Source organism: Heterodontus francisci, chromosome 1, assembly GCF_036365525.1.
Source record: "Heterodontus francisci isolate sHetFra1 chromosome 1, sHetFra1.hap1, whole genome shotgun sequence".
Taxonomy (NCBI): domain Eukaryota; kingdom Metazoa; phylum Chordata; class Chondrichthyes; order Heterodontiformes; family Heterodontidae; genus Heterodontus; species Heterodontus francisci.
This window is the reverse complement of record NC_090371.1, coordinates 252,674,959-252,698,507: the sequence shown is the minus strand read 5'-3', so window position 1 is coordinate 252,698,507 and position 23,549 is coordinate 252,674,959. Positions and strand designations below refer to the sequence as shown.

The 23,549-nt window shown below is 44.4% G+C and overlaps 1 protein-coding gene across 1 annotated transcript in view; it reads right to left on the bottom strand.

Moving 5' to 3' along the window:
* The window catches only part of LOC137372112 (ADP/ATP translocase 4-like), a 138,154-nt gene that overhangs the window by 107,060 nt on the left and 7,545 nt on the right, over positions 1 to 23,549 (bottom strand). The window contains exon 3 of the mRNA XM_068035581.1: positions 6,566 to 6,693. Coding sequence (XP_067891682.1) covers positions 6,566 to 6,693 — 128 coding nt within the window. The remainder of the gene's footprint in view (positions 1 to 6,565; positions 6,694 to 23,549) is intronic.

Sequence of the window (23,549 nt, the reverse complement as noted above, 5' to 3'; positions counted from 1 at the left end):
TCATGGAGCAAAGGCAAATGGTATGTTAATGGCGTGGTGGAAGACAAAGCGGTAGTGCAGAGAGGGGTGCTAATTTACAGAAAAATGAACAACCTGGCCTCAAGCACAAACATGAAATAAAGTGGGTAGGCACAGTAGAAACAAGCTAAAATAAAACAAATAAAAAATAACTAAAACTAAAAATAAAAAGGGAGGCCCGTCATGCTCTGAAATTAATGAACTCAATGTTCAGTCCGGCAGGCTGTAACATGCCTGATCAGTAAATGAGATGCTGTTCCTCGAGCTTACGTTGATGCTCACTGGAATACTGCAGCAACCCCAGGACAGAGATGTGGACATGAGAGCAAGGGGGTGTGTTGAAATGACAAGCAACCGGAAGCTCAGGGTCATGCTTTTGGACTGAGCGCAGGTGTTCTGCAAAGTGGTCACCCAATCTGAGCTTGGTCTCCTCAATGTAGAGGAGACCACATTGTGAACAGCGAATACAGTATACTAAATTGAAAGAAGTACAAGTAAATTGCTGCTTCACCTGAAAAAAGTATTTGGAGCCTTGGATAGTGAGGAGAGAGGAGGTAAATGGGCAGGTATTACGCGTCCTGCGATTGCATGGGAAGGTGCCGAGGTGGTGGGGGTAATGGAGGAATGCACTAGGGTGTTATTATTATTATAGGAGACAGTGCAGTTCCCTCTATTTTTTTGTTCTTAGTAAACAGGAAGGGAATACTATTTCGAAAGCAAAGTTAGGCCCAGTTTTTATGCAGGGAAGTAGATCCAGTCACACCATAGTTTTATATTTTTCATTGAATCATAGATTGGTTACAGCACAGAGGTAGGCCATTCAACCCATCAGGTCCATGTCGGCTCTCTGCAAGAGCAATTTAGCTAGTCCCACTCCCCTGCCCTTTCCCCGTAGCCCCCCAAATTCTCTCTCTTCAGGTGCTTACCCAATTCCCTTTTGAAAGCCACCATTGAATCTGCCTCCAACAGACTCTCAGGCAGTGAGTTCTGGATTCTAACCACTTGCTGCATAAAAAACATCTTTCCTCATGTTGCCTTTGGTTCTTTTGCCAATCACTTTAGATCTGTGTCCTTTGGTTCTCAACCCTTAGATCATTGGGAACAATTTCTATCTACTCTGTCTAGAACCCCCCATGATTTTGAACACCTCTATCAAATCTCCTCTCAAACTTCTTGTCTAAGGAGAACAACCCCAGCTTCTCCAATCTATCCACGTATCTGAAATCCTTCATCCTTGGAACCAATCTTGTGAATATTTTCCCTACAATCTCTGAAGCCTTCACATCCTTCCTAAAGTGCAGTGTCCAGAATTGGACACAATACTCCAGTTGAGGCTAAACCAGTGTTTTATAAAAGGTCCATAACTTCCGTGCTTTTGTATTCTCTGCCTCTATTTTTTCTTTCTTTCATGGGATGTGAGCGTCAATGGCAAGGCCAGCATTTGTTGCCCATCCCAAATTGCCCTTGAGGTGGTGAGCTGCCTTCTTGAACTGCTGCAGTCCATCTGGTGCGGGTATACCCACAGTGCTGTTAGGGAGTGAGTTCCAGGATATTGATCCAGCAACAGTGAAGGAATGGCGATATATTTCCAAGTCAGGCTGGTGGGTGACTTGGCGGTGGTGTTCCCATGTGTCTGCTGTCTTTGTCCTTCTAGGTGGAAGAGGTCACAGTTTTGAAAGGTGCTGTTGAAGGAAGTGTGGTGAGTTGTTGCAGTGCAGTTTGCAGATGGTACTCACTGCTGCCACTGTGCGTCGGTGGTGGAGGGAGTGAATGTTGAAGGTTGTGGATGGGGTGTTGATCAAACAGGCTGCTTTGTCCTGGATGGATTCGAGCTTCCTGAGTGTTGCTGGAGCCACTCTCATCCAGACAAATGGAAAGTATTCCATCACACTACTTGTGCCTTGTAGATGGTGGACAGGCTTTTGCGAGTCAGGAGGTGGGTTACTGGCCACAGATTTCCCAGCCTCTCACCTGCTCTTGTAGCCACAGTATTTATGTAGCTGGTCCAGTTCAGTTTCTGGTCAATGGTAACCCCCAGGATGTTGATAGTGGGGGATTCAGTGATGATAATACTGTTGTATAGGATTGGGAGATAGCTGAATTCCCTCTCATTGGAGATTGACATTACCTGGCACTTGTGAGGCGTGAATGTTACTTGCCGTGCCCAAGCCTGAATGTTGTCCAGATCTTGCTGCCTATGGACACGGACTACTTCAGTATCGGAGGAGTTGCAAATGGTACTGAACATCATACAATCATCGCGAACATCCCTACTTCTGACCTTATGCAAGGAAGATCATTGATGAAGCAGTTGAAGATGGTTGGGCCTAGGACACTACCCTGAAGAACTCCTGCAGCAATGTCCTGGGGCTGAAATGATTGGTCTCCAACAACCACAACCATCTTCCTTTGTGCTAGGTATGACTCCAACCAGTGGAGTTTTCCCCTTGATTCCCAATGACTTCAGTTTGGCTAGGGCTCCTTGATGCCACACTTGGTCAAATGCTGCCTTGCTATGCAGGGCAATCACTCTCACCTCACCTCGAGTTCAGCTCTTTTGTCCATGTTTGGACCAAGGCTCGAATGAGGTCAGGAGCCGAATAGCCCTAGCAGAACTCAAACTGAACATCAGTGAGCATATTACTGTTTAAGTGGCGCTTGATAGCACTGCTGATGACACCTTCCATCACATTAATTGGTCGGATTGGATTTGTCCCGCTTTTTGTGAATAGGACATACCTGGGCAATTTTCCACATTGTCAGGTAGATGCCAGTATTGTAGCTGTTGTGGAATAGCTTGGCAAGGGGCACGACTAGTTCTACAGCACGTCTTCAGTACTACAGCTGGGATGCTGTCAGGACCTGTAGCATTTGCAGTATCCAGTGCCTTGAGCCATTTCTTAATATCACGTGCAGTGAATTGGATTGGCTAAAGACTGGCATCTGTGATGCTGGGGACCTCTGAAGAAGGCAGAGATGGATCATCCACTTGGCACTTCTGACTGAATGCTTCAGCCTTTTCTTTTACTCATAAAGTCCAGAATCCCGTATGTCCTTTTAACCACATTCTCAACCTGCCCTGCCACCTTCAACGTTTTGTGCACTTATACCCCCGGGTCGCTGTTCTTACAGCCGCTCTAGAATTGCAGCCTTTAGTTTATATTCCTCTCTTCGTTCTTCCTACCAAAATATATCACTTCACACTTCTCTGAATTAAATTTCAGCTGCCACGTGTCTACCCATTCCACCAGGCTGTCTATATCCTCTTCAAACCTATCACAATCCTCCGCACAGGTCACAATACTTCCAAGTTTTGTGTCATCCGCAAATTTTGAAACTGTGCTCGATACACCCAAGTCTGTCATTAATATATATCAAGAATAACAACTATTACCACGACTCTTGTTTCCTGCCACTCAGTCAACCTCATACCCATGCTGCCACTGTCCCTTTTATTCCATGGACTTCAACTCTGCTGGCAAGCACTTTATCAAACACATTTTGGAAATCCATATAGACCACACCAACTGCATTACCTTCATTAAACTTGTCTGTTACCTCATCAAAAAACTCAAATCAAGTTAGTTAAATATGTTTCGCCTTGAACAAAGCCATGCTGGCTTTCTTTAACTAATCAACATTTGTCAGAGTAACTGTTAATTTTGTGTTGGAATGTCATTTCTAAAGGCTTTCCCACCACTGACGATAAACTGACTGGTCTGCAGTTGCTATGTTTATCCTTGCACAAGGGTGTAAGATTTGCAATTCTCCAGTCCTCTGGCACCACCCCCTGTATCTAAGGAGGATTGGGAAATTATGGCCAGTACCTCCACAATTTCCACCAGTACTTCCCAAACCTGCGTCGGATGCATCCCATCTGGTCTTGTTGGTTTATCAGCTTTAAGTACAGCCAGCCTTTCTAACACTTCCTCTATATCAATCTTTTGCCCATCCAATATCTCAATTACCTCCTCTTTCACTATGATTTCAGCAGAATGTTTTTCCTTGATAAAGGCAGATGCAAAGTACTCATTTAGCACCTCAGCCATGCTTTCGATAAGGTCCTGCATGGGAGATTGGTTAAGAAGGTAAGAGCCCATGGGATCCAGGGCAATTTGGCAAATTGGATCCAACATTGGCTTAGTGGCAGGAGGCAGAGGGTGATGGTCGAGGGCTGTTTTTGCGAGCAGTGGTGTACCGCAGGGATCTGCGCTGGGACCCTTGCTGTTTGTATTGTACATTAATGATTTAGACGTGAATATAGGAGGTATGATCAGTATGTTCGCAGAAGACACCAAAATTCACGGTGTCGTAAATAGTGAGGAGGAAAGCCTTAAGATTACAGGATGATATAGATGGGCTGGTAAGATGGGCAGAGCAGTGGCAGATGGAATTTAATCCCGAGAAGTGTGAGGTGATGCATTTTGGGAGGACTAACAAGGCAAGGGAATATACTATGGATGGTAGGACTCTAGGAAGTACAGAGAGTCAGAGGGACCTTGGTGTACTTATCCATAGATCACTGAAGGCAGCAGCATAGGTAGATAAGGTGGTTAGGAAGGCATATGGGATACTTGCCTTTATTGGCCGAAGCATAGAATATAAGAGCAGGGAGGGTATGATGGAGCTGTATAAAACACTAGTTAGGCCATAGCTGGAGTACTGTGCACAGTTCTGGTTACCACACTATAGGAAGGATGTGATTGCACTGGAGAGGGTGCAGGGGAGATTCACCAAGATGTTTCCTGGGGTGTCTGGTTACCACACTATAGGAAGGATGTGATTGCACTGGAGAGGGTGCAGGGGAGATTCACCAAGATGTTTCCTGGGGTGGAGCATTTCAGCTATGAAGAGAGACTGGATAGGCTAGGGTTGTTTTCCTCAGAGCAGTGAAGGCTAAAGGGGCACATGACTGAGGTATAGAAAATTATGAGGGGCATTGATAGGATAGATAGGAAGAAACTTTTTCCCTTAGCGGAAGTGTCAAAAAGCCAGGGGGCATAGATTTAAGGTAAGGGGCAGGAGGTTTAGAGGGGATTTGAGGAAAATATTTTTCACCTAGAGGGTGGTTGGAATCTGCTACTGAGTACAGCAACACATCATAATTCGTAAAATATCAATCATTTGAGAAATACATTGATTCACAAACACGTGTAAAAACATGACTGAATGATATGCACATTTTAAACACTGCCTGAAGGGGTGGTAAAGGCAGGAACCTTCACAACATTTAAGCAGTATTTAGATGAGCACTTGAAACGCCATAGCATACAAGGTCAAGTGCTGGAAAATGGGATTAGAATAGATAGGTGCTTGATGGCTGGCACAGACACGACGGGCTGAAGGGCCTGTTTCTGTGCTGTAGGATTGTATGCCCCTGTCACGATATGTAGATCCCTTTTTGGTCCTTAATCGGCCCCACCCCTCCTCTTACTATCTTTTTACTATTTATATGTCTATAGAATACTCTCTCTTTGCCCTTATTTCTTATTTCATTTCCCCTCTGAACTTTCTATATACAGCACTTGTACCTGTCATATGCACCCATCTTCTGCTTCATTGTACTCTCTATCTCTTTTGACATCTTGGAAGTTCTGGCTTCGTTTGCCCTACCTTTCCCCCTCGTGGGAATGTACCTCGATTTTACCCAAACCATCACCTCTTTAAAGGCAGCCCATTGTTCTGTTACAATTTTGCCTGCCAATCTTTAATTCTAATTTCTCAATACACTGAAATTGGCCCTCCTCCAATTAAGTAGTTTTATTCTAGACTGCTCCTTGTTTCTTGTCCTTTTCTATAGCTAACTTAAACTTTATGATACTGTGATCACTGTTCCTTAAATGTTCCTCTACTGACACTTGATCCACCTCATTCCACAGAATCAAATCCACCAATGTCTCCTTCCTCATTGGGCCAGAAATGTGCTAGTCAAGAGAATTCTCCTGAATACAGTTCAGAATATCTTCTCCTTCTCTGCCCTTTACACTGTTTTCTGAGTCTATATTAGGATAATTTAAGTCCCCATTATCACTACTCTATATAGTTATTCTGCTTCTCTGTAATTTCCCTGCAAATTTGCTCCTCTATATCTTTCCCACTAGTTGGTGGCCTATAGAATACACCCATTAGCGTAATGGCAGATCTATTGTTTCTGTATTGCAACTTTTGTCATTGACCCCCCTCCTTTTTTTGCTCCTTTCGTGAAGTCCCAAGCCTTTACTTGCAGACTGCCCGTAGTTGCATGACTGAAATTAGCAGTTCACTATGTGAGGAATGCAAGTGCAGATCAATGTCCCATCATTTCATGGTGCAGGACATTGCAACAATCTTCGAATTTGCTTTGAACAAGACACTGCTTACAATTGCAGTCCTCAACAAAGTTAATGGATAAAATTATCTTCGACTGTCCCCTTGAAACCCACAGCTCATTACTGTTTTAAATGTTTTTGCCTCTTGTTCACCCAAGATAGAAGGAGCTACAGTGTGCTCAGCATTAGTAAAGTAATATTCCAGACATTTGTGGTAATACTATACCATTTAATCATACCTGTTTCTCTTTGTCAATTCCTGCCATAAATAATTGCTTGTATTTGTCCTTGAAGGCAAAGTTCAAAGCCTGAGTTGGGAAATATCGAATCACATTCGCCAAGTTGCCACGCCAAAAACTCAGAAATCCTAAATAGAAAGAACTTTTATGTAAGAAGTGTTTTCAAATGCGGAAAATGAAAATGTCAGGAAGACCTGCAGATGATAAAAAGTTACAGCAGTTGAAATCTCAAATAACCAGATAGAGTAGTGATAATGGGGACTTAAATTATCCTAATAAAGACTCAGAAAACAGTGTAAAGGGCAGAGAGGGAGAAGATATTCTGAACTGTATTCAGGAGAATTCTCTTGACTAGCACATTTCTGGCCCAATGAGGAAGGAGACATTGGTGGATTTGATTCTAAAATGATGCTAAAAAGATTCTAAAATGATGCTAAAAAGCAGTCAATTTTTGGAGAATAATTTGTTGATCAAGTTGTTGCTTTGTAAAACAATTAAAATTGGGCCACATTGCATCTTTTTTCCCAGGTGCTCAGCAGCCTAAGTCCCTAAAATGGCAGCAGAAAGCAGCGGCATACTTCTGACTGGAAGTATGCTACCTATCTTACTGGTAAAGGACAAATGAGAGGTGTCCTTTAACCAACATGAAGCAGGTGTTATGCCCACCGCATATGAAAAAATAGCCTATACATGTTTGAGGTACCGCTGGCTATATTCAGGGAAACCAGCCCTGGGGATTGCCTACAAGAGGTTCCTAAACTTTACTTATTACTTACTCCCACTCAGATCGATCAGCTGCCCATGTACCCCTGTTTAATATCTTTACTCCTTTAGTGCCTAAGCCTTGTTTAAAATGTACCAACTATAATTTACATATACAACTTAATGCCTTAATTGTACGACTCGTCACTGATGTGACAGTTGAGATTGTTCGGGCATAGGTGCCATTTGGAAAGATAGCTGATAGTTTGAATCATCAGTTGCTCAGTAAATCGGACAGTGAAGCATAACAGCAATTTTATGTGCACTTCATATTTGGGTGAACAGTACCTTTGTTAACCATCTGCACTTGCTCCACCCCACTGCCTGACTATCCAATCTCTAACATCTTTCAGTCATAGTTTTTCAAATTGTCATCAATGGTCTGACTATGGAACTACTACCTCAATGTCTGCTATCACTGTACGCCATGCTGTGGGGACAGATAAAGGTGGAAGTGGTAGCCATCCACTCCACTCCCTTAGAAACATGGAATATTACAGCACAGAAAGAGGCCATTCCCAAGTTCACATCATTTATGTATAACAAGAAAAGCAATAGTTCCAATACCTGGGGACCCCACGGAATCCTTCTCCGCAATCAGAAAAACATCCATTCACCACTACTCTCTGGATCCTATTCCTTCGTCAATTAAGTACTCAAGTTGCTGTACCATAAAGGCAGGTTCTCTGCTCTTTTTCTCCACCCACTAGAGATGAACATGACTAGGGAAGAGGGCATATGAGGTGATTTCCCATTGCCTTCCTCAGACTGGAACAGGAATCGCACCCACACTGTTGATGTTATTCTGAACCACATGTTAGCCATCCAGCCAACTGAGCTACCCAGTCCCCCACCAAAGTTACCACTGTCGCTTTAATCCCAAGTGCTTCTATTTTCCAAGCCTGTTATGTAGTACTTCATCAAATGCTTTTTTGAAGCCCATATAAACATATATTGCACTACCTTTTTCAATCCTCTCTGTTAACTCAAAGAATTAAATCAGCTTAGTCAGACACGATTTGCCTTTAACAGATCTCTGCCAGCTGCCCCTTATTAACCCATATTTCTCCAAGCACTGATGGGAGTTCCTTCCCAGACACTCACTAGGCTGAAACGAAGAAAATACTTTTGATTCTATTTGATACTGAACTGAGATTTAAACTAGATATCTGAACCATCGCTAACACCACCTATTTCCACCTGTGCAACACTGCCACCTCTCTGCCACTGAAACTCTTATCCATCCTTTGTCACTTCTAGATTCGATTATTCCAATGCCCTCCCATCTTGCACAAATTCCCACCTGTCCAAAACATAGCAACCTGCATCTTGTTCTGTACTAAGTCCCATTTGCCCATCACGAACTGACACTGGCATCTGTCCCACAACATATTAAATTTAAATAAAAACAAGAAATGCTCAGCAGGTCTGGCAGCGTCAGTGGAGAAAGAAGCAGAGTTAACGTTTCAGGTCAGTGACCCTTCTTCAGAACCTTCTTCTGAAGAAGGGTCACTGACCTGAAACGTTAACTCTGCTTCTCTCTCCACAGATGCTGCCAGACCTGCTGAGTAGTTTCAGCATTTCTTGTTTTTATTTCAGATTTCCAGCATCTGCAGTATTTTGCTTTTATATTAAATTTAAATGACTCATTCTTATAAAATTCCATCATGAGCTTGCTGCACACTATCTCTACAACCTCCTTCAAATCTTATGTTACCTTCCGCAGCATTCTACAATTCAGATTTTTTTTTTTTTAATACAGCTCCCTCCCTTTTCCTTACTAGTGGTGGATCCTTTGGTACTTTGGCTCCAATCTCCCCCTAATCTCCCCCTAATCTCTGCATATCCACCAGCCTCTGCTCCTTTAAAAGTCTTCTCAAAATCCTATCTTTTTGGCCAAATTTTGCCATCCCTTCATGGCTCACATCCCTTTTCCTGCCAACTTCCAGATGTGAAGTCCCTTGGCACATTTATTTATGTTAAAGGTAGATTACGAATGCAAGCTTTTGTTTGAATTTACTATTCAGGTTATAATGATGTATTTGCATACAAATCAATTGATTTTTTTCCCCATCAGGACAGAATCCCTCTAAATGAATGCACGCATTTATACAAAATTTAAATACGCTTTGTTAATGGACTGTTAAATATTGTGTAGATTTTCTGATTCTGTGACAGAATTAGATTTGTAAAAATAAAAATTATGAAAACTCTTGACTTTCTTATCCTGAACAGTGAAGTTTTTGTCAGAGTCTCTCACCCTGCACTAGGGGGAGCAGGAACCGCCCAGTTTTGCCAGTTGCGCCTAGTGCCGATCAGCAGCAGCAGGAGCCTGAAGAAGCCAGGCTCCTCTCAGGGTTTGAGACGGGGCTGGACAACATGCTCCTCCTTCCCTAGATGAGTCAGCCAGGAAACATGGTGTTCTCCCGGAGCCCATGTTTGGCGGCTGAAGTCAGTAGGTTGAAGCAGTTGGGCTTGAGGCCCACAACCGCTGCGCCACCCCCCTCACCCCGGACCCTTTAAGTCCCAGCCGGAGTCCTGTGCTCTCAGGAAATTTCCAACCATCAGCAGATGGTCTTGCTTCTCCGGTCTGAAGGCCAAATGCAGGTGATGGACTCTTCCTCCCAGGTGGTGCTTTGCTTCAAGTGACCTTGCTGGCTCCAAGCAATTTAGAAAAGAACGAGACCCCTGTGAGACTGCTGACCAGCGCTAGGCAGCTCAAAGAGTAGACTGAGGCAACACTAGCAACCAAATGGCAGAGACCTGACCCCCTGGGACAAATCCACCAGCCTGCCCTTGGCTACACTGCATGCCCCTGCGTTTGAGGAAAAAATACAACAGGCAGAACAAACATCCAACTGAAGCATCTAACTTGTTTCTTTGTACACACACACACACACTATAAAAAAATGTATGAACTTAAAAAATGAGGAACAAAAATTAAATATTTGCTTCGGACCTTAATTCTGCCATTAGAAATGTTTTCCTCATACCCCCTAGAGATGTCTCGTGTGCCTCCAGGGTACGCGCACCACAGTTTGGGAATCACTGGCCATAACAAAGGTAAGTAAGGTACCTGAATGCAAGCACTCCTGCTCTTGCTGACCTCACATTTAAACTCCCCCTCAAATGCCACCTGATAGAGGCCCCGTGTTGACTTTCCCCATTAATCCAAACTAGGGCCCACCTACCAGAAGGCCGTTGAAAGGCTGACAGCCTGATTTTTCGCTAGCACTCACAGGCAGACTGTTAAGATGCCCCAGCTCCATTACAAGGCCCAAAATCTGGGGAGCCTCGGATTTCAAAATACATATCCTGTGCCCCCAAAACTGACGTGACTGAATTTTTGCACTTATAAATTTTAAACCTGAAATATGTAAGCAAAATATGTAGTTGGGTTTTCATCATTCTCTAAATGTTATAGATGCTCCATAGGTCAGAAAAGTAAAAGTTTAGCTTGATTAGTTCTGAGGAAAGCATGCTGGCAGACTTTTGGTGGTACAGGAATTCCATCCACCTCTTGCCTGCTCCCCTAACCATAAATCATTTCCTGGAGTCAGGATAATTAGAGCAGACACCAGGGCCATTTACAGCACCATTGGGGCTTTCACTTCAAGTAGAGATTGCAGTGGAAAACTTACTGCAGTGTCTTGGATAAGGTGTTGGCTGAGGATCCATGAAAACGTTCCCAATTGTACTTTGAATTTTTTGTTTTGACTAATACAATCGATTGAATGTCAACATCAGACCATAGCTTTAAAATTCACCCCCAACATGGATGGCAGGAACGGACCCAGTGTCCAGGATTGCTAAGAACAACAAGAACCTGCATCTTTAACACAATAAAACATCCTAAGATGCTTCATAGGAGGATTAACAAAATTTGACACTGAGCCACATAAGGAGATATCAGGACTGGCAACCAAAAGAGTGGAGAGGTAGACAGGCAAAGAGGTTTAAGAATTAAATTCCAGAGTTAAACGCATGATCATCAAAGGTGGAGTAATGGAAATTCGGTGTGTGCAAGAGACCAAAATTGGACATATGCAGAGATCACGGAAGACTGTAGGGCTGGACACGGTAACAAAAGTAGGGAGTGGCGAGGCCATGGAGTTATTTGAAAACAAAAATGAGAATTTTTAAATCCAGGCATTGCTGGTTCTGGAACTGTAGTAGGTCAGCAAGCACAGGGGTGATGGATGAAAAGGAATTGGTGCGAGATAGGAGACGCGAGATTTTTGGATCAGTTTAAGTTCATGGAGGGTGAAAGGTGTTAGGTTGCAGGGTGCAAGGGCCTGAGTCAATGAGAACTGCTTCATGTGAGCTTTACCAATACTATCAAAACTTGATTGAGAGATGCCCAGGACTTAGCTGTGGAATGTATCAATGACCTGCAACATTCTAAAATGCACTCAATTTTGTCACTGATTTATCTCAAGTCTGTGCACTATGAAAAAACAAATAACTGTTTAGATTTCCAAGATGTTTAGTTTTAAACAGTGAGCGTGAAATTGGGCTCTGTAGCACCTGTTTGAGCGCTATGGGTGCTATTTAGGGACCTAAATGGCATCTGATGCATGTGTGCAACCTTCTGCTGCGAATCACACAGGTCTCCATCTTGGTGAGGATGTTAGTGTACACACACAGCTAATGTCCACCAGAAGTAGGCAGAGCAAGCGCATCATGACGACAATCAAGATGCAACATTGATTTAATGCCAGCAGTGCCAGTATGCTGCTCAATGCAGCAGTCAATGCCCTCTCTTAATTTCGCACAGCTGGAAGTGTTTGTCATCAGTGCTATTTAAAGGGAACATCAACTAATTGCACGTTAGTTGCTGGTTGATTTCTTCTGGCTCTTGCCATGAATATACAAGTGTTTGGTGCTTTCCATAGTTGTTCCAAGTTGCAAAAGTCTATGGGAGTGGTGCGGCAGGTGCTGAAGGGCATTTTCCTGACTTTAGGCTTCCGTACAAACCAGATGCTCCCAGACTTGGGTGCAGTTATAGGCATACCCCTTGTAATACAGCATGACTGGGAGAATGAGCAGAGGTCACGCAGAGGAGGACAAGCTGCTCAACGAGGGAGGAGGAGGAGGGCTCTCAGCAGATGTTCAGGGCTTCGCGGAAAAGGCGGGGAGGAGTAGCTGAGTTGCTCTTGGAGCAAGCTGGCATGGACATGACTGGCTGAATGGCCTCCGTCTGTGCTGTAACCTTTCTAGTTTGGGTATCTGGCTCCAGCCCACAGACGTATGCATTTCACTGTAGTGCGTTAGGCTGCATGTCTGCAACCCCCTTATGAGAGGCGGTCTGTTTAGTGTAATACGTTAATCGCTCAATAAGAGCAATATTGACATTGGGTTTTGCAGTTTATCATTGGGTCCACAGTGCCATGAAAACCCCACCTGCCAAGAATGAGGCATATTAATTTCATAATATGAATGTTAATTTTAAACTGTTGCTGGATTGAAGAGATGATTTTATTGAATTCATTCAGGCTCTCAGACTCCATTCATCTCCAGGTGCCTTTGCTCCTGCACCACGTCTGCTGACAAGGTCAAAGGCTTTGGTGAGATCAATGAAAGCAACGTAGAGGGGCATCTGTTGTTCACGGCATTTCTCCTGTAGCTGTCGAAGGGAGAACAGTATGTCAATGGTGGATCTCTCTGCTCGAAAGCCACACTGTGCCTCAGGGTAGATACGCTCAGCCAGCTTCTGGAGCCTGTTTAAAGCGACTCGAGCGAAGACTTTCCCCATTATGCCGAGCAGGGAGATTCCACGGTAGTTGTTGCAGTCACCGCGGTCACCCTTGTTCTTATAGAGTGATGATATTGGCATCGCGCATGTCCTGTGGTACTGCTACCTCGTCCCAGCACAGGCAAAGCAGTTCGTGCAGTGCTGAAAATATAGCAGGCTTGGCACTCTTGATGATTTCAGGGGTAATGCCATCCTTCCCAGGGGCTTTTCCACTGGCTAGAGAATCAATGGCATCACTGAGTTCCGATTTTGTTGGCTGTACGTCCAGCTCATCCATGACTGGCAGAGACTTGGCTGCATTGAGGGCAGTCTCAATGACAACATTTTCCCTGGAGTACAGTTCTAGGTAGTGTTCCACCCAGTGGTCCTTTTGCTTGCGTTGGTCAGTGATTGTGTCCCCTGATTTAGATTTGAGGGGGGCAATCTTCGTGATGGTTGGCCCAAGAGCCCTCTTAATGCCATCATACATTCCTCTGATATTTCTGGTGTCAGAGGCCAGCTGAATATGACTGCATAGGTGTTGCCAGTAGTCATTTGCGCAGCGCCTGGCTGTTCTTTGTGCAGTGCTTCTGGCTGCTTTAAGTGCTATGGATGTTAACTCGCTGGGGGCTTTCTTGTAGTTCAGCAGTGCAATACGCTTAGCGGCTATGACAGGTTCCAGCTCTTCAACGTGAGATTGAAACCAGTCTGCATTCCGCTTCACACGTTTGCCATAGGTGGTCATTGCTGAGTCATAGATGGCGTCTCTGATGTGGGCCCACTTGGTCTCTGTATCCCCTGTGGGAGTGTTTTGAAGGGTTTTTTCGAGTGAATTTAGAAACTTACGTAACAGCTGTGGATGAGAAATTCTGCTAGTGTTGATGCGCGCGCGGCCCTTCTGCTTGGAGTGATGCAGCTTCTTTGGTTTGAGGCTAACCTTGCTGCACACCAGGGAGTGGTCAGTCCGCACTGCGGAAGCTGCGTGTGATTTGAATGCTGTTTAGAGAGGCTCGCCTTGTGACGATGAGGTCCAGCTGGTGCCAATGGCGTGATCTTGGGTGCCTCCAAGAAACCTGGTGACAGGGTTTAGTGTGAAAGAATGAGTTGGTGATGCAGAGGTTATGATAGGTACATAACTCAAGCAGTCTCTGACCATTCTCATTCATCCTACCAGTGCAATTGCGCCCAAGGCAGGAGGGCCATGAGTCATGGTCGGCCCCAACCCTGGCATTAAAGTCCCCCAGCAGGAACAGGTGTTCGGTGTTGGGGATACTACTAATGATTTGGTCGCTGTGAGGCAACTATGGAGTGACCTCTCCATATATATATCAAAAAAAACAGCAGACCCAACAGTGACCCCTTTGGAATTCTACTATATACCTTTAAATCTGAAAAACAACCATTCACAACTACTGTTCAATATTCAGTATATTCACACCTAATCTGTACTAATGCTTTGTCTTTCAACACACCATTAACATATTGTTTGCCTTTGCTCCGTGACCTTTTGGTCAGCTATGTGGCCTGGTCCAATCTGCACCTTCTCCTTTGTTATCTCTTGCCCAACCCCCACCTCACTTGTTTATAATCTGTGACTTTTCTAATATTTGTCAGTTCCGAAGAAGGGTCGCTGACCCGAAACGTTAACTCTGCTTCTCTTTCCACAGATGCTGCCAGACCTGCTGAGTGATTCCAGCATTTGTTTTCATTCACAACTACTGTTTCCCGTCACTCAGCCAATTCTGCATTCATGCTGCTACTGCCCTATTTATTCCATGGGCTCTAACTTAGCTGACAAGCCTTTTATGCGTCACTTTATTAAATGCCTTTTGGAAAAAACATGTACACCACATCAACCACATCACACTCAAAGGTCTCTGTTACCTCTACAAAAAACTCAAGCAAGTTAGTTAAATATGATTTTTCCTTTTGTGCTGGCTTTCCTTAAATAATCCACATTTGTTCAAGTGACTATTAATCTTGTCCCGAATTATTGTTTCTAAAAGCTTTCCCACTGTGGTTGAACTGACTGACCTGTAGTTGCTGGGCTTGTCCTTACAACCTTTTCTGAACAAGTTACAATCTGTGCAATTCTTCATCCCTCTGGCACCACCCCCATATCTAGAGAGGATTTGATGATTAAGGCTAGTGCCTCTGCAATTTCCACCCTTACTTCCTAAGTATCCTTAGATGTATCTCATCCAGCCCTGGTGACTTATCAACTTTAAGTACAGCCAGCCTATCTAATAGCTCCTCTATCATTTTTTAGCACATCCAGTGTCTCAACTACCTCCTCTTTCACCATGACTTGGGCAGCATGTTTTGCCTTGATAAAAACAGATGCAAAGTACTCATTTAGTACCTCAGCCATGCCCTCTGCCTCCATGTGTAAATCCCCTTTTAGGTCCCTAATCAGATGCACTCCTCCTTTTACCACTGTTTTACTACTTATGTGCCAACAGAAGACTTTGAGATTCACTTTTATGTTAGCTGTGAGCCTCTTCTTGTACTCTCTCTTTGCTTCTCTCATTTGTTTCTCACTCCCCCTCTGAACCTTCTATATTCAGCCCGGTTCTCAATTGTATTATCTACCTGACAGGTCATATGCATCCGTTTTCTGATTCATCTTACACCCGAACTCTTTCGACATCCAGGGAGCTCTGGATTTGTTTGCCCTACCTTTCTTCCTCGTGGGAAAGTACCTTTCACTGTACCCAAGCTACTTTCTCTTTAAAAGCAGCCCATTGTTCAGTTACAGTTTTGCCTGCCAATCTTTGATTCCAATTTACTTGAGCAAGATCCGTTTTCACTCCATTGAAGTTGACCCTCCCCCAATTAATTATCTTTACTCTGGATTGCTCCTTGTCCTTTTCCATAGCTAGCCTAAACGTCATGATGCTATGGTCACTGTCCCCTAAATGTTCCCTGACACTTGATTCACCTGACCCACCTAGCTCCCCAGAACCGGATCCAGCAATGCCCCTTCCCGGAAACACACTGATGTAGAAAACACACTCTAGAAACTCTTGCCCCTCTCTGCTTTTTACACTGTTACTATCCCAGTCTATATTAGAATAAAGTCCCCCATTATAACTACTCGATAATTCTTGCAGCTTTCTATAATTTCCTTGCAAACTTGTTCCTCTATATCCTTCTCTAGTTGGTGACCTATAGAATACCCCTGCAATGTAATGGTACTGCTATTGTTTCTTAGCTCTAATGAAATATATTGTGTTTTTGACCTCTCTAGGATATCGTCTCTCTCCAGCACTGTAATGTTCTCCAACATAGCTATTCTTCCTCCTTTCTTTCCTTCCCTATCTTTCCTGAACACCTTGTATCAAGGAATATTTAGCATCCAGTCCTGCTTTTTTTTTGAGCCAGGTCTCCGTTATTGCCATAACATCATATTTCCATGTGGCTACCTGCGCCTGCAGCTCACCAACCTTATTTACCACCCTCCGCACATTCATATATATGCACAGTACTGTATGTGTGTAGACTAGAGTCCTGACAGTGATCATTTTATATTTTTTATATAAATACTGTATATTTCATAATAATCACTCAGGACTTTCCTGCTCCGCATCTCAGCTGCTCACTGGATAAACTTGCAGCAAGTATTTCAACCTGTAAAGCAGGAGTCTAGGTAATGTATAATGATATTTTCTGAGCTTTCGGGCAATTGCTGTGTTTATTTTAAGCAATACAGATGCTGGTACAGTGTGGCACAACTCCATGGGTTTCTGTTTAACTCGTCACCAAACACTCACTGACTTTGTGGTTCCAATCTTCATCTTTTTAAACAACCTTTCGAGTCTGGTACTGAGTGCATCAGACCCAGATCCAGCCGGACACAGACCCGGCTCGAACCGGAAGAGCGACCCGACACAACCCAAACCCGACACATGTCGTCGTGTCCCGTCGGGTTCGGGACAGGTAGCAGGCCTTTACTGTGCAGCAATCAACAATGGCTGAACATGGGACCAAGGTGCACTAAGGTTTTCAGATACTGCAATGCAGGTCTTGGTGAAGGAGATGAAAAGTAGCAGAGATGTTCTGTATCCGCAGGGGATAGGAGGTCCTCCAGACACATCATGAGAAGGCAGGCATGGAGGTCAATGCTAGGAGTTTAGTCCCAAAGGCCTGGCACAAGTGCCTTAATGACCTCATACGACTGTGGCAGGGAACAGGGCAGTTTTGAAGGGGCTGGGCATAGGAGAACTGTGCCAGAGGAGTACTTGATAATTTTAACAAGCATTGAGCCCAGAGGAGGTAGCAGAATGTTAAAGAGCAAAATAATGAAGCGGGGCGCAGCCTTCCATGCAATGAGGGTTGAACAGCAGGTGGGAGAGAAGCAAGAGAATAGTGGGGTCGGGCTGGACACGACAGGATCAGGAGAAGGCTGAGATAGCTAACTGGATAGTGTTAACATTGAAGACAACGAAAATGCTATTCACCAAAAGGAGTGCGCTATGTAAAATAGAGGTTTGAAGAGATGCTAGAAACTTTTTGAAAGAATGTATACTGAGGTACTGCATAAAGATATGTATTCATCATTAAAACCTGTGTTTCAAATATATTAATGTACACTATTTACTTAGCTCTATTTAGTATTGCATAGATGCTTAGCTACAGTACTCTGACAGTATCACCTCGCATCTGTTGCTTAAGTTCAATCAACTGTACGGGAAGTTAACAGTAGATTTAATTGGATGCTCCAAATTAATAAGGTTTTGATAGAATAGAATCATGTAACACAGATGGAGGGCGAGCCACTGCGTGAGCTCTTTGACAGTGCTATCCTATTAGTTCCACTTACCTGCACTTTCCCCACAGCCTTGTAATTTCCTTCCCTTTAAGTATTTATCCAATTCCCTTTTGAAAGCTGCTACTGAATCTACTTCACCATCCTTTCAGGTAGTGCATGCCAGATCAAAATAACTCTGCATAAAATAAATTCTCATCTTCCTCCTGGTTCTTTTGCCTATTATCATTAATCTGTGTCCTCTGGTTATTAACCCACCTGCCAATGCAAACAGCTTCTCCTTATCTACTTTATCAAAAATTGCCAGAAGATTGGCAATTATTTTTAGAAACCAGCAGCGGATGACTAAAAAACTAATAAAGAGGGAGAAAATTGACGATGAGAGTAAATTGGCAAGAAATATAAAAACAAACAGTAAGAGCTTCTACAGGTATATTAAAAGAGAGCAGCTAAAGTAAGTGTGGGACCCTTAGAGAATGAGACGGGGGAATTAATAACAGTGAACAGGGAAATGGCAGATAATTTAAACGAATATTTTGCATCGGTCTTCACAGTGGATGACACTATAAACATCCCGACAATAATAGATGAGCAAGGTGTAAATGGCAGGGAGGAACGTGTAACAATCTCTATCACAAGGGAAAAGGTGCTGGACAAACTGATGGAACTAAAGGCAGACAAGTCACCAAGGGTTTTAAAAGAAGTGGCTGCAGAGATAGTGGGGGCATTGGTCATAATATACCAAAACTCACTGGATTCCGGTAGGGTACCAGCAGATTGGAAAACCGCTAACGTGACACCCTATTCAAGAAAGGAGGGAAACAGAAAGCAAGAAACTACAGACCAGTTAGCTTAACATCTGTCATTGGGAAAATGCTAGCGTCCATTAAGGAAGAAATAGCAGGACATTTAGAAAAACATAATGCAATCAAGCAGAGTCAACATGGTTTTATGAAAGGGAAATCATGTTTCACAAATTTGATGGAGTTCTTTGAGGATATAACAAACAGAGTGGATAAAGGGGAACCAGTAGATGGAGTGTATTTGGATTTTCAGAAGGCGTTTGATAAGGTGCCACATAAAAGGTTATTGCACAAAATAAGAGCTCAGGATATTGGGGTAATGTGTTGGCACGGATTAAGGGCTGGTTAACACACAGAAGGCAGAGAGTCGGGATCAATGGGTCTTTTTCAGGTTGGAAAGCCATAACTAGTGGGGTGCCAAAATGATCGGTCTTAAGGCCTCAACTATTTACAATCTATATTCATGACTTGGAGGAAGGGACAGGGTGTACTGTACCCAAATTTGCTGACGATACAAAAATAGGTGGGAAGGCATGTTGTGATGAGGACACAAAGAATCTGCCAAGGGATATAGATAGGTTAAGTGAGTGGGCAAAAACTTGGCAGATGGTGTTCAATGTGGGAAAGTGTGAGGTAATCCACTTTGGTAGGAAGAATAAAAAGGCAGATTATTATTTAGCTGAAGACTACAAAATACTGTAGTACAGAGGGATCTGGGTGTTCTTGTGCATGAAACACAAAAAGTTAGCATGCAGGTGTAGTAAGTAATTAGGAAGGCAAATGGAAGTTTGGCCTTTATTGCTAAGGGGTTAGAGTTTAGAAATAGGGAAGTCTGGTTACAACTGTACAGGGCATTGGTGAGGCCACACCTGGAGTACTGCGTACAGTCTTGGTCCCCGTATTTAAAGAAGGATATACTAGCATTGGAGGCAGTTCAGAAAAGGTTCACTAGGCTGATTCCTGGGGTGAAGGGGTTGTCTTATCAAGGAGGTTGGAGGTCAATCATCACTGCAGGAATTCCTCAGGGTAGTGTCCTAGGCCCAATCATCTTCAGCTGCTTCATCAATGGCCTACCTGCAATCATAAAGGTCAGAAGTGGGGATGTTCGCTGATGATTGCACAATGTTCAGCACCATTCGTGACTCCTCAGATACTGAAGCAGTCCGTGTAGAAATGCAGCAAGACCTGGACAATACCCAGGCTTGGGCTGATAAGTGGCAAGTAACTTTCGCGCCACACAAGTGCCAGGCAATGACCTTCGCCAACAAGAGAGAATCTAACCATCTCCCCTCGACATTCAACGGCATTACCATCGCTGAATCCCCCACTATCAACATCCTAGGGGCTACCATTGACCAGAAACTGAACTGGAGTAGCCATATAAATACCGTGGCTACAAGAGCAGGTCAGAGGCTAGGAATCCTGAGGCGAGTAACTCACCTCCTGACTCCCCAAAGCCTGTCCACCATCTACAAGGCACAAGGCAGGAGTGTGATGGAATACTCTCCACTTGCCTGGATGGGTGCAGCTCCAACAACACTCAAGAAGCTCGACACCATCCAGGACAATGCAGGCCGCTTGATTGGCACCCCACCTACAAACATTCACTCCCTCCACCACCAACACACAGTGGCAGCAGTGTGTACCATCTACAAGATGCACTGCAGCAATACACCAAGGCTCCTTAGACAGCACCTTCCAAACCCACGACCTCTACCAACTAGAAGGACAAGGGCAGCAAATACATGGGATCACCACCTGCAAGTTCCCCTCCAAGTCACACACCATCCTGACTTGGAACTATATCACCGTTCCTTCACTGTCACTGGTCAAAATCCTGGAACTCCCTTCCTAACAGCACTGTGGGTATAACTACCCCAAATGGACTGCAGCGGTTCAAGAAGGCAGCTCACCACCACCTTTTCAAGGGCAATTAGGGATGGACAATAAATGCTGGCCTAGCCAGCGACGCCCACATCCCTGAATGAATAAAAAAAAGGTGTCAACCTGGTGAAGCTACAACACAGCGTGCCAAACAGCATAAGCAGCATACAATGGACAGATCTAAGCGATCCCACAATCAACAGATCGGATCTAAGCTCTACTGCCCTGCTACATCCAGTCGTGAATGGTGGTGGACAATTAAATAACTAACTGGAGGAGGTGGCTCCACAAATATCCCCATCCTCAATGATGGAGGAGCCCTACACATCAGTGCGAAAGATAAGGCTGAAGCATTTGCAACAATCTTCAGCCAGAAGTGCTGAGTGGATGATCCATTTCGGCCTCCTCCTGACATCCACAGCATCACAGATGCCAGACTACAGCCAATTCGATTCACTCCACATGATATCAAGAAACGACTGAAGGCACTGGATATTGCAAAGGCTTTGGGCCCTGACAACATTCCGGCAATAGTACTGAAGACCTGTGCTCCAGAACTTGCCGCGTCCCTAGCCAAGCTGCTCCAGTACAACTACAGCACTGGCATCTATTGGCAATGTGGAAAATTGCTCAGATATGCGCTGTACACAAAAAGCAGCACAAATCTAACCCGGCCAATTACCGCCCCATCAGTCTACTCTCGATCAGTAGTGATGGAAGGGGTCATCTACAGTGCAATCAAACAGCACATGCTTAGCAATAATCTGCTCAGTGGTGCTTAGTCTGGGTTCCATCTGGTCCACTCAGCTCCTGATCTCACTACAGCCTTGGTTCAAACATGGACAAAACAGCAGAACTCAAGAGGTGAGATGAGAGTGACGGCTCTTGGCATTAAGGCAGCATTTGAACGAGTTTGGCATCAAGGAGCCCTAGTAAAACTGGAGTCAATGGGAATCAGGAGGAAAACTCTCCAATGGTTGCAGTCATAACTAGTGCAAAGGATGATGGTTGTGGTTGTTGGAAATGAATCATTTCAGCTCCAGGACATCACTGCAGGGGTTTTCAGGGTACAGTCCTAGGCCCAACCATCTTCAGCTGCTTCATCAATGACCTTCTTTCAATCATAAGGTCAGAAGTGGGGATGTTCACTGAGATTGCACAATGTTCAGCTCCATTCGTGACATCTCAAATACTGAATGAGTTTGTGTAGAAATGCAGCAAGTCCTGGACAATATCCAGGCTTGGGCTGATAAGTGGCAAGTAACATGCACGCCACACAAGTGCCAGGCAATGACTATCTCAAACACGAGATAATCTAACCATCTCCCCTTGACATTCAATGGCATTACCATCGCTGAATCCCCCATTATCAACATCCTGGGGGTAACCACTGACCAGAAACTGGAGTAGCCACAAATACCATGGCTGCAAGAGCAGGTCAGAGGCTAGGAATCCTGCGACAAGTAAGTCACCTCCTGATTCCCCAAAGCCTGTCCACCATCTACAAGGCACAAGACAGGAGTGTGATGGAATACTTTCCACTTGCCTGGATGGGTGCAGCTCCAACACTCAAGAAGCTCAACACCAACCAGGACAAAGCAGGCCACTTTATTGGCACCCCATCCACCACCTTAAACATTCACTCTCTTCACCAACGACACAGTGGCAGCAGTGTGTACCATTTACAAGATGCACTGCAGCAATGCATCAAGGCTCCTTAGACAGCACCTTCCAAACCCACAACCTCTACCACCTAGAAGGACAAGGGCAGCACATGCATGGGAACACCACCACCTGCATGTTCCCCTCCAAGCCCTGCACCATACTGACTTGGAACTATATCGCCATGCCTTCACTTTTGCCTGCTCAAAATCCTGGAACTCCCTTCCTAACAGCACTGTGAATGTACCTACACCCCAAGGACTGCAGCGGTTCAGGAAGGCAGCTCACCACCAACTTCTCAAGGGCAATTAGGGATGGGAAATAAATGCTGGCCTAGCCAGCAACACCCACATCCCATGAATGAATGAAAAAAATGAACTAAGAAAATCAACACTCATAGCAACATTTCAACATAGTTCTGTAACACTCCTAGCAACACAGAAAATAACAAACATGCAACACTGCCCTGGTTAGTGAGTTAAATGCATTTTTCTGGTTACAAAATGGAAGCTTCGGTCCCCCATTTTTTGCACTGCCAGAAATGCGAACGATGCACAAAGTGGGTGCATGTCTGATGTTATAGATTACTGTCCAATCGTTCCCATTTGTTGGAAAACATATCCTTCTACAGATGGCACTTATGTTATATGCAGTGGTTAGCACTGCAGCCTCACAGCTCCAGCGACCCGGGTTCAGTTTTGGGTACTGCCTGTGTGGAGTTTGCAAGTTCTCCCTGTGTCTGCGTGGGTTTTCGCCGGGTACTCCGGTTTCCTCCCACCACCACCAGGTTGATAGGTAAATTGGCCATTAGCAATTGCCCCTAGTATAGGTAGGTGGTAGGGGAATATAGGGACAGGTGGGGATGTGGTAGGAATATGGGATTAGTGTAGGATTAGTATAAATGGGAGGTTGATGGTCGGCACAAACTCGATGGGCCGAAGGGCCTGTTTCAGTGCTGTATCTCTAAATAAAAAAAAAGGCCGTCAATTCAAGGTCCAAGTCTCACAAGGATTCATATGTTTTGATTTAAAAAGTGCAACTTGCTTCAGTGCCAGCCGTGACTCAGTTGGTAGTACTCTCGCCTCTGAGTTACAAGGTCAAGTCCCACTCCAGGGCTTAAGCACTAAAATCTACCCTGACACTCCAGTACAATACTGAGTGAGTGCTGCACTGTCGCAAGTGCTGTCTTTAACACGAGGTGCTAAAATGAGGCTCATCTGGATGTGGAAGATCCCACTGTACTATTTCCAAGAAGAAGTGAGTTATCCCCAACATCCTGACCAACATTTATCCCTCAATCACCATCACAAAAAATGTTTATCTGATCATTATCACATCGCTATTTGTGGCAGTCTGGTGTGTGCATATTGA